The 12,500-nt window shown below is 44.2% G+C and overlaps 1 protein-coding gene across 2 annotated transcripts in view; it reads right to left on the bottom strand.

The window, feature by feature from the left end:
* Positions 1–8,963: 8,963 nt before the first annotated feature.
* Positions 8,964–12,500, bottom strand: part of LOC139424357 (armadillo-like helical domain-containing protein 3) — a 57,198-nt gene continuing 53,661 nt past the window's right edge. The window contains exons 26-27 of one of the 2 annotated variants that reach the window (XR_011635930.1): positions 9,559–10,251; positions 8,964–9,488 (exon numbers count right to left, since the gene is read on the bottom strand). Coding sequence is in view for 1 of the 2 variants with exons in the window: in XM_071176100.1 (XP_071032201.1) it covers positions 10,159–10,251 (93 nt within the window). In the remaining variant the exon portion in view is untranslated. Of the gene's footprint in view, positions 10,252–12,500 lie in introns of both variants that reach the window. The other variant, XM_071176100.1, reaches the window with a different exon arrangement.

Genomic DNA, 12,500 nt, shown 5'->3' with positions numbered 1-12,500 from the left:
GGGGCGATTGAGAGCGAGAGAGATAGAGAGCGAGAGATTGAGAGAGAGAGAGGGGAGAGAAGTGGGTGAGAGAGGGGCGATTGAGAGCGAGAGAGATAGAGAGCGAGAGATTGAGAGAGAGAGAGGGAGAGGAGTGGGTGAGAGAGGGGCGATTGAGAGCGAGAGAGATAGAGAGGGGATTGAGAGAGAGAGAGGAGGGGATTGAGAGAGAGAGAGAGAGAGAGAGAGAGAGAGAGAGAGAGAAGAGGGGATTGAGAGAGAGAGGGGAGGGGTTGAGAGAGAGGAGGGGATTGAGAGAGAGAGGAGGGGATTGAGAGAAAATACTTATTTTTTGCCTTAGACACATTTTGTGTTTAGAAATAGTTTTTGTCTTTTGCGGTTATACAAACTGAACAGGTCTGTTTGCAAAGCTGTGTGTGTGTGTGTGTGTGTGTGTGTGTGTGTGTGTGTGTGTGTGTGTGTGTGTGTTGTAACATCATTAGAAAAAGCGCTAGAGGACAAAGTTTATCAGTGTAACAACTAATTACCTACACCATGGGAAGGACGGAGGGAGGTAAAGATTGGAGGAGAGAGAGGAGAGAGGAGTGAGAGAGAAGATAGGAGAGGGAGTGAGAGAGAAACAGAAGGGTAAACGGAGGAAAGCGAGCGAAGAGAGAGGGAGAAAGAGAGAAGAGGAGAGAGGGAGAAAGAGAGAAGAGGAGAGAGGGAGGGAGAAAGAGAGAAGAGGAGAGAGGGAGAAAGAGAGAAGAGGAGAGAGGGAGAAAGAGAGAAGAGGAGAGAGGGAGAAAGAAAGAAGAGGAGGGAGAGAGAGAAGAGGAGAGAGGGAGAAAGAGAGATTGTGTAATGTAGCCAGCAGTATCTTTTCCAGAGACCAGTGTTAAGGCTTTAACTCTCAATGTAAATGTCTAGTGTAACTAAAACAGGAAAACCACCTTGGGATCCACAGGGAGTCACCACACTATGGGGTCGGGCCTTGGTTTAAACTAGGGAATAGGGTGCACTACGTAGGGAATAGCCTGTCATTTGGGACAGTAATAAAAGCAAACAGTGGGGCAAAAAAGTATTTAGTCAGCCACCAATTGTGCAAGTTTTCCCACTTAAAAAGATGAGAGAGGCCTGTAATTTTCATCATAGGTACACTTCAACTATGACAGACAAAATTAGAAAAGAAAATCCAGAAAATCACATTGTAGGATTTATAATGAATTAATTTGCAAATTATGGTGGAAAATAAGTATTTGGTCAATAACAAAAGTTTATCTCAATACTTTCTAATATACCCTTTGTTGGCAATGACAGAGGTCAAACGTTTTCTGTAAGTCTTCACAAGGTTTTCACACATTGTTGCTGGTATTTTGGCCCATTCCTCCATGCAGATCTCCTCTAGAGAAGTGATGTTTTGGGGCTGTTGCTGGGCAACACGGACTTTCAACTCCCTCCAAAGATTTTCTATGGGGTTGAGATCTGAAGACTGGCTAGGCCACTCCAGGACCTTGAAATGCTTCTTACGAAGCCACTCCTTCGTTCCCCGGGCGGTGTGTTTGGGATCATTGTCATGCTGAAATACCCAGCCAGGTTTCATCTTCAATGCTCTTGCTGATGGTAGGAGGTTTTCACTCAAAATCTCACGATACATGGCCCCATTCATTCTTTCCTTTACACGGATCAGTCGTCCTGGTCCCTTTGCAGAAAAACAGCCCCAAAGCATGATGTTTCCACCCCCATGCTTCACAGTAGGTATGGTGTTCTTTGGATGCAACTGCGCATTCTTTGTCCTCCAAACACGACGAGTTGAGTTTTTACCAAAAAGTTATATTTTGGTTTCATCTGACCATATGACATTCTCCCAATCTTCTTCTGGATCATCCAAATGCTCTCTAGCAAACTTCAGACGGGCCTGGACATGTACTGGCTTAAGCAGGGGGGCCACTGCAGGATTTGAGTCCCTGGCGGCGTAGTGTGTTACTGATGGTAGGCTTTAATACTTTGGTCCCAGCTCTCTGCAGGTCATTCACTAGGTCCCCCCGTGTGGTTCTGGAATTTTTACTCACTGTTCTTGTGATAATTTTGACCCCACGGGGTGAGATCTTGCGTGGAGCCCCAGATCGAGGGAGATTATCAGTGGTCTTGTATGTCTTCCATTTCCTAATAATTGCTCCCACAGTTGATTTCTTCAAACCAAGCTGCTTACCTATTGCAGATTCACTCTTCCCAGCCTGGTGCAGGTCTACAATTTTGTTTCTGGTGTCCTTTGACAGCTCTTTGGTCTTGGCCATAGTGGAGTTTGGAGTGTGACTGTTTGAGGTTGTGGACAGGTGTCTTTTATACTGATAACAAGTTCAAACTGGTGCCATTAATACAGGTAACGAGTGGAGGACAGAGGAGCCTCTTAAAGAAGAAGTTACAGGTCTGTGAGAGCCAGAAATCTTGCTTGTTTGTAGGTGACCAAATACTTATTTTCCACCATAATTTGCAAATAAATTCATTAAAAATCCTACAATGTGATTTTCTGGATTTTTTTTCCTCATTTTGTCTGTCATTGTTGAAGTGTACCTATGATGAAAATTACAGGCCTCTCATCTTTTTAAGTGGGAGAACTTGCACAATTGGTGGCTGACTAAATACTTTTTTGCCCCACTGTACATGAATGCATTTATTGGAATATGTTTTAGTAACAATGTATTTTCATGACATGTGGTGTTGAATACCCAATAAGCTAAACATCAACTAAATGTATGAAGTGAGAGATTCTATAGTATTTATGAGGCATCACAGTGGCCACACTGTGTATGGGTGGGTGGCGGCTTTGTTCTCTCAACTACAAAAATGACCCAAGTTTACAAAATGACACGAGCAAAAAAGTCTCCTAACACACACACACCCGACACGATTCACACACACCCACACAATTCTCCATCTGCTATAAAACCCAAATTGCTCCAGGGGCCAAATTGCAACGACTCATAAATCAAAGAGCTGGTACGCATACCAAAGAGACAGGAAATGTAACACAAACACAGAGGAAGTTGTCATTTGTTTTGAATGAGAACGTGTAAATTATTACAGCCAGAAAGTAGGGTTAGTTATTCAAAGACGACACATCTCTCCCTCTCTACCCACTACACTCTACAGACTCATACTATACCTCAACCCTAAAACCACAACACATCTCTCCCTCTCTACCTTCTACACTCTACAGACAGTCCTGTCAGACAGACTCATACTATACATCAACCCAAAAAAAACAACACATCTCTCCCTCTCTACCCACTACACTCTACAGACAGTCCTGTTAGACAGACTCATACTGTACATCAGGGGTGTCAAAGTCAAATGGACGGAGGGCCAAATAAAAAAATCAGCTACAAGACGAGGGCCGGACTGTTCGAATGTTCATTGAAAAATTTTTAAATGACGCATATAGTCTAGTGAACCTAATTGAACCTACTGAAAACCTAACAAATATATTACAATATGATCAGATAAATAAAGCAATATTTTCTTATGGCTCTGTCAGTAATCTTTAATTTTCAACAGACACAAAAGACAAATTTCCTTTATATAAATATCCCCATAACATGAACATTAAATGAAAGAAACCGGTATTCAAGGCACCATCAGTAGACTATATTTTCTATTTTAGCAAAAGTGGGCTAAATTTACTTCAAAGAAAAAACAATAATAGCAATTTTCTATCATCCACTCAACTGAAATATTTTTAAAATATAATTGGATTGAAATACAAAAAAATAAAGTGCAAAAATCTATTAATCAAAAACAACACTTTGTTTAAGGAGAAGTAACATGCAGTGAAAACAAATATTAAATTTTAACTTTTAAACTTGAACTGAGTAAAAACTCTAAATATGTGATTGCACAGTAATGTTCACTTGTTTGAGGTTGAGGGTGATACTTGGTGGTGTCCCATCTTTTCCACAAGTTCATCAATGTTCGGGGTAAGGCTCTGAGCTGAAGAAATCCTCAGAATTGAGTGGAGGTGTTCAGCAGTAAGTCGACTTCTGTGTGATGTTTTGTTCAGGTTCATCAAAGAAAACAGTTGTTCACACAGGTATGTGCTGCCAAACATAGACAACGTTTGAGCAGCCTGGATGCGCAGCTGGGGCATTGTGCCGGGGAGGAAACGGGCGAACTCCGCAGCACCCACTGCCGCATATTTTGCCCTCAGTGCATCATTGCATTGGAGGTCAATCAACTCCATTTGGAGGTTTGGTGGTGAGCTTTCCACGTCAACAGCAAATGGGTTACCGAGCAGTTCCAACCTGCTTTTTTGTGCTTCAAAGTCAGCAAATCGGCGTCGAAAGTCAGCGGCAAGCATACCTATTTTATCAGCCAACTGTGTGCTCGGGAACGCACTGGTAGAGAGCTTCTCTTTCATGGTCTGGCAGCTGGGAAAGTGGCTCAAATTTTCTTTCCGCATCTGCGTCTCCCACAGAGTCAGTTTGGTTTTAAATGCCTTCACTGTACTGTACATATCAGAGATGACACGATCCCGACCCTGCAGCTGCAAGTTTATTGCATTCAGATGACTCGTAATGTCACACAGAAAAGCCATTTCACACAGAAACATTTCGTCTCGGAGTTGTGTTGTGTCTTTCCCTTTGCTGTCCAAGAACAGACAAATCTCCTCACGAAGCTCGAAACATCTTTGAAGCACCTTTCCCTGGCTTAGCCATCGCACCTCTGTGTGATAAGGCAAATCACCATGCTCCGTTTCTAACTCCGTCAGAAATGCCTTGAACTGGCGGTGATTCAAACCTTTGGCTCTGATAAAGTTAACTGTGCGCGTGATGATGCTCATTACATGCTCCATTTTCAAGGCTTTACCGCACAACGCTTCCTGGTGTATGATACAATGATAAGCTGTCAGCTCACCTGTCGCGTTTTCCTCTTGCATCTTTTCCCGTATCTTCGCCACCAGTCCGCTCCTGTGTCCACACATCGCAGGTGCTCCGTCGGTTGTCAAACCCACGAGTTTTTCCCAAGGCAGCTCCATCTCATTTACACATCTTGACACCTCTTCATACAAATCATGCCCCGTAGTTGTGCCATGCATAGGACGTAAAGCCAAAAACTCCTCTGTCACGCTTAGGTTGGAGTCCACTCCGCGGATGAAAATTGACAACTGGGCAATGTCAGAAATGTCGGTGCTCTCATCCACAGCCAAGGAATATGCAATAAAATCTTTTCCCTTTTTCACAAGCTGCTCTTTTAGATTGATGGACAACTGGTCTACTCTCTCGGCAATGGTGTTTCTGCTCAGACTCACATTTAAAAAGAGTTGCCTTTTTTCTGGGCAAACTTCGTCACAAACTTTAATCATGCAGTTTTTGATGAAATCCCCCTCCGTAAATGGCCGGGCTGATTTAGCGATCTCTTCTGCCAAAATAAAACTGGCCTTGACAGTTGCGTCCGCGTGTGTGTCCGCGTGTTTCGTTTCATAATGTCGTCTCAGATTATACTCTTTCAGTACCGCCACACTTTCTCCACACAGAAGACACACAGGTTTTCCAGCTACCTTCGTGAACATATACTCCGACTCCCACCTTGTTTGAAACCCCCGGTTCTCAGTATCCACCTTCCGTTTTGCCATTTTTGATGGGTATCTGAAAGTTAATTTTACTGTGATGCTGACGACTGCTGTGCCAATAAATATTGAAATGAAGCAGCCTACTGCTCGGTGCGTCACCTTTGCATTGTGGGAAATGTAGTATTGGTGCGTGTAAAAGATCTGCGGGCTGCCGGCTTGCTGCGGGCCGGTTCTAATAATAAATCAAGATCATCCCAGGGGCCGTAAAAAACCTTCTTGCGGGCCGGATGTGGCCCGCGGGCCTTGACTCTGACATATGTGCTGTACATCAACCCTAAAACCACGACACATCTCTCCCTCTCTACCCACTACACTCTACAGACAGTCCTGTTAGACAGACTCATACTGTACATCAACCCTAAAACCACGACACAAAAGGACAACACTAGTAGATAAAGGTTCGAAGGGATGAATAAAATCTCAAGGTTAGAATGGTGCTGGTCTGATCCACTTCAGTGTCTGAATAGTCATAACAAGTCATATTAATGGTGACAGGCAACGGTCTCCATATTTAAACCACAACACATTAATGGTGACAGACAACGGTCTCCATATTGAAACCACAACACATTAATGGTGACAGGCAACAGTCTCCATATTTAAACCACAACATATTAATGGTGACAGGAAAAGGTCTCCATATTTAAACCACAACACATTAATGGTGACAGGCAACGGTCTCCATATTTAAACCACAACACATTAATGGTGACAGGCAACGGTCTCCATATTTAAACCACAACATATTAATGGTGACAGACAACGGTCTCCATATTGAAACCAGAACACATTAATGGTAACAGGCAACAGTCTCCATATTTAAACCACAACATATTAATGGTGACAGGAAAAGGTCTCCATATTTAAACCACAACACATTAACATATTAATGGTGACAGGCAACAGTCTCCATATTTAAACCACAACACATTAATGGTGACAGGAAAAGGTCTCCATATTTAAACCACAACATATTAATGGTGACAGGCAACGGTCTCCATATTTAAACCACAACATATTAATGGTGACAGGAAAAGGTCTCCATATTTAAACCACAACATATTAATGGTGACAGGCAACGGTCTCCATATTTAAACCACAACATATTAATGGTGACAGGAAACAGTCTCCATATTTAAACCACAACATATTAACATATTAATGGTGACAGGCAACGGTCTCCATATTTAAACCACAACATATTAATGGTGACAGGCAACGGTCTCCATATTTAAACCACAACATATTAATGGTGACAGGAAAAGGTCTCCATATTTAAACCACAACATATTAATGGTGACAGGCGAAGGTCTCCATATTTAAACCACAACATATTAATGGTGACAGGAAAAGGTCTCCATATTTAAACCACAACACATTAATGGTGACAGACAACGGTCTCCATATTTAAACCACAACATATTAATGGTGACAGGAAAAGGTCTCCATATTTAAACCACAACATATTAATGGTGACAGGCGAAGGTCTCCATATTTAAACCACAACATATTAATGCCAATTTAGGCTTCATTAAATAAACCTCAACATGTTTGTAAATTCTGTTTTGGCTGTGATAACAGACCATAAGGACCGTTGGCTGTGATAACAGACCATAAGGACCGTTGGCTGTGATAACAGACCATAAGGATTGTTGGCTGTGATAACAGACCATAAGGATTGTTGGCTGTGATAACAGACCATAAGGACAGGACCGTTGGCTGTGATAACAGACCATAAGGACCGTTGGCTGTGATAACAGACCATAAGGACCGTTGGCTGTGATAACAGACCATAAGGACCGTTGGCTGTGATAACAGACCATAAGGACCGTTGGCTGTGATAACAGACCATAAGGACCGTTGGCTGTGATAACAGACCATAAGGACCGGACCGTTGGCTGTGATAACAGACCATAAGGACCGTTGGCTGTGATAACAGACCATAAGGACCGGACCGTTGGCTGTGATAACAGACCATAAGGACCGTTGGCTGTGATAACAGACCATAAGGACCGTTGGCTGTGATAACAGACCATAAGGATTGTTGGCTGTGATAACAGACCATAAGGATTGTTGGCTGTGATAACAGACCATAAGGACAGGACCGTTGGCTGTGATAACAGACCATAAGGACCGTTGGCTGTGATAACAGACCATAAGGACCGTTGGCTGTGATAACAGACCATAAGGACCGTTGGCTGTGATAACAGACCATAAGGACCGTTGGCTGTGATAACAGACCATAAGGACCGCTGGCTGTGATAACAGACCATAAGGACCGGACCGTTGGCTGTGATAACAGACCATAAGGACCGTTGGCTGTGATAACAGACCATAAGGACCGGACCGTTGGCTGTGATAACAGACCATAAGGACCGTTGGCTGTGATAACAGACCATAAGGACCGTTGGCTGTGATAACAGACCATAAGGACCGTTGGCTGTGATAACAGACCATAAGGACCGTTGGCTGTGATAACAGACCATAAGGACCGTTGGCAGTAGATCACCTGCTGGGTTATTTGTAGCATTGGTCCGAGCGGTCTGTCTTGTCCGTAACAAAGCAGGGACGCCACAGGAAGTGAGGAGTAGGAAAACAAACGTTTATTTTAAAAGACAAACAGACAAATAACACTACTAGCTACAGGAGTTAGAGAGGAAGAGAGAATCCTACCGTCAAATACAGAGAGAGAATCCTACCGTCAAAATAAAGAGAGAAAAGAGAACGTTGCATAATTTGTTTGTTTATCCATCTTTAATACGAGGGTCCTCAGAGAAATCTCTTGTGCAGGGCTTTGTTCAAGATCACAAATGTTGTGCAACGTTACCCGAAAACAGCTTTTGCGACCTTAAAGATCAACTAGCGCCGGGGTGAAGTTTCCCCTAGGTACAGATCTAGGATCAGCTTGCCCTCCCTCAATCATAACCTTAACCGTTAGTGGGGAAAATGCTAAGCTGCCCCAGGATCAGCATTTAGGGGAAACTTCACCCCGGCTCCATGAGTCTGTTAATGCTGGACGTCACCACGGTTGAGAACACAGCGAGCTTGTAAACGTAGCCTACGTATGTAGCCACTTCTCAAAATGTCTGCCATACTGTCCTCATCGGCTGTGTGAATGTAGCCTCAGACGACCATCCTGACCGCTGAGCTCTCAGTTGGTCTCACTTCATTTCATCCGTGTAGCAAAACAGATTGTAAGCGTGTGATATCAGGATGGTCGTATGAGGTTAGGGTCAATGTATTCTCAAGATAAAAAGAGAGAAAAATAGGATGTATTCAAAACGTGAAGAAAGTAAAAAGGTTTTAGCTCCCACATAAACATTCAGTCACCAGGAAACAGGAAACAGGAAACACCTTTGCTTGTTTTTGTCTGTATTTCTTTCATTTTCTTATTTTTTCTGAATCCGAGAGAAAAATAAATTCCACGTCTGATTCATCAAGCTCAGGTTGTCTCGGATCGTTCGTTCATGTCAAACGACATGGATGGATCGGTTGCCTAGTAACGGAAGGCCAACCAACAGAGCAGAGAAAACAAACAGCCAAATGTACATTTTTAGAACTAAAAGGTTTTTTTATCAACAACAAAAACAAAAGAAGAAAAATGATTCAATCCAATGATCAGTTTAACAACAGATGTTACGGCACCCTATTCCCTCTATAGGGCACTACCAAAAGTTATAGTGCACTACCAGACGTAGTACACTATATAGGGAATAGGGTGCAATTTGGGAAGGAGATTGGATATTTGCATGGATCAGTCTGGTAACAGTCCTGCCAATATACACACACACACAAACACAATGTAGTAATAGCGCTCACACACACACACATCTCTTTAGACAGAAACCACTTTAGACAGAAACCACTCACACACACATCTCTTTAGACAGAAACCACTTTAGACAGAAACCACTCACACACACATCTCTTAAGACAGAAACCACTCACACTGTATAGTACAGACTTCCAGACAAACCCCAACAGTCAGCCAGATCAACCCCAGAGTAGTATGGTGTGTGGTGGGGATCAGTTGACCGGGGTGTCCGTCAGTATCTGGAGGAGTTGGCATCATTTCCTCAAACATGGGGTGGGGGGCTTGGTCAGTGGAGGAGTGTTGTGTGTAGGGCAGGTGGGGAGAGAGAGAGGTGAGGCAGTGGAGGAGTGGTGTGTGTAGGCCAGGTGGGGAGAGAGAGAGGTGAGGCAGTGGAGGAGTGGTGTGTGTAGGGCAGGTGGGGGGCTTGGTCAGTGGAGGAGTGGTGTGTGTAGGGCAGGTGGGGGGCTTGGTCAGTGGAGGAGTGGTGTGTGTAGGGCAGGTGGGGAGAGAGAGAGGTGAGGCAGTGGAGGAGTGGTGTGTGTAGGGCAGGTGGGGAGAGAGAGAGGTGAGTCAGTGGGGAGAGATGTGTGCCGCTCCCTCTCCGGAGATGGTGGAGAACTCTTTGAGAGGGGGGTGTGTGGATGGGTGAGGAGGGAGGGGTGTGTGTGTAGTCAGATAGAGGAGTGTGTGTGTAGTCAGATAGGGTCAGGGGGGGTGAGGACTATACATGTGTCTCTCAGGAGATGGTGGAGAACTCTTTGAGCAGGAGGTCCTGACTCAGTGTGTTCAGAGACACATTCTTCCTCACATTCAGACTGATGGAGCGAACCTAGAGAGAGAGGGGGGGGGGGGATAGAGGGTGAGAAAGAGAGGGGGGGAGAGAGAGAGAGAGAGAGAGAGAGAGAGAGAGGGCGAGAGACAGAGAGAGGGAGAGAGGGGGAGGAGAGAGAGAGGGGGAGAGAGAGAGGGGGGGAGAGAGAGAAGGAGAGAGAGAGAGGGGGAGAGAGAGAGGGAGAGAGAGAGAGAGAGAGAGAGGGAGAGAGTAGGGAGAGAGCGAGACAGAGAGCGAGACAGAGAGAGAGAGAGTGAGAGAGAGAGAGAGGGAGAGAGCGAGACAGAGAGAGAGAGAGAGAGTGAGTAGGGGAGGAAAGAGAGGGGGGGAGACAGAGAGAGAGAGAGGGAGGGGAGAGAGAGAGTGAGAGAGGAGAGAGAGAGGGAGGGGAGAGAGAGAGAGAGAGAGGAAGGGGAGAGAGAGAGAGAGAGAGAGAGAGAGAGAGAGAGAGAGAGAGTGAGTAGAGTTGCATGATGCGGGCAACAAAATAATTGTGATTTGACGTGTAATAAAGATCAAAACACTTGGAATCCTAGAAATAGAATGATTAGAATTAAGAAGAAAAGTGGAAAGCAGCATCGTTCTAGTTTGGAACAATCTGCCTGGATTTGACCTGACAGAACAACAAACTAATAGTGAACCCGACAGAACAGCAAACTAATAGTGAACCCGACAGAACAGCAAACTAATAGTGAACCCGACAGAACAGCAAACTAATAGTGGACCCGACAGAACAGCAAACTAATAGTGAACCCGACAGAACAGCAAACTAATAGTGAACCCGACAGAACAGCAAACTAATAGTGCACCCGACAGAACAGCAAACTAATAGTGAACCCGACAGAACAGCAAACTAATAGTGAACCCGACAGAACAGCAAACTAATAGTGAACCCGACAGAACAGCAAACTAATAGTGAACCCGACAGAACAGCAAACTAATAGTGAACCCGACAGAACAGCAAACTAATAGTGAACCCGACAGAACAGCAAACTATTAGTGAACCCGACAGAACAGCAAACTAATAGTGAACCCGACAGAACAGCAAACTAATAGTGAACCCGACAGAACAGCAAACTATTAGTGAACCTGACAGAACAGCAAACTAATAGTGAACCCGACAGAACAGCAAACTAATAGTGGACCTGACAGAACAGCAAACTAATAGTGAACCCGACAGAACAGCAAACTAATAGTGAACCCGACAGAACAGCAAACTAATAGTGAACCCGACAGAACAGCAAACTAATAGTGAACCCGACAGAACAGCAAACTAATAGTGAACCCGACAGAACAGCAAACTAATAGTGAACCCGACAGAACAGCAAACTAATAGTGAACCCGACAGAACAGCAAACTATTAGTGAACCTGACAGAACAGCAAACTAATAGTGGACCTGACAGAACAGCAAACTAATAGTGAACCCGACAGAACAGCAAACTAATAGTGGACCTGACAGAACAGCAAACTAATAGTGGACCCGACAGAACAGCAAACTAATAGTGCACCCGACAGAACAGCAAACTAATAGTGAACCCGACAGAACAGCAAACTAATAGTGAACCCGACAGAACAGCAAACTAATAGTGAACCCGACAGAACAGCAAACTAATAGTGAACCCGACAGAACAGCAAACTAATAGTGCACCCGACAGAACAGCAAACTAATAGTGAACCCGACAGAACAGCAAACTAATAGTGAACCCGACAGAACAGCAAACTAATAGTGAACCCGACAGAACAGCAAACTAATAGTGAACCCGACAGAACAGCAAACTAATAGTGAACCCGACAGAACAGCAAACTAATAGTGAACCCGACAGAACAGCAAACTAATAGTGAACCCGACAGAACAGCAAACTAATAGTGAACCCGACAGAACAGCAAACTATTAGTGAACCTGACAGAACAGCAAACTAATAGTGAACCCGACAGAACAGCAAACTAATAGTGGACCTGACAGAACAGCAAACTAATAGTGAACCCGACAGAACAGCAAACTAATAGTGAACCCGACAGAACAGCAAACTAATAGTGAACCCGACAGAACAGCAAACTAATAGTGAACCCGACAGAACAGCAAACTAATAGTGAACCCGACAGAACAGCAAACTAATAGTGAACCCGACAGAACAGCAAACTAATAGTGAACCCGACAGAACAGCAAACTATTAGTGAACCTGACAGAACAGCAAACTAATAGTGGACCTGACAGAACAGCAAACTAATAGTGAACCCGACAGAA

Source organism: Oncorhynchus clarkii, chromosome 13 (genome assembly GCF_045791955.1).
Source record: "Oncorhynchus clarkii lewisi isolate Uvic-CL-2024 chromosome 13, UVic_Ocla_1.0, whole genome shotgun sequence".
Lineage (NCBI taxonomy): Eukaryota > Metazoa > Chordata > Actinopteri > Salmoniformes > Salmonidae > Oncorhynchus > Oncorhynchus clarkii.
Note: the sequence above shows the minus strand (reverse complement) of the source record. Positions and strands in the feature narration are given on the sequence as shown.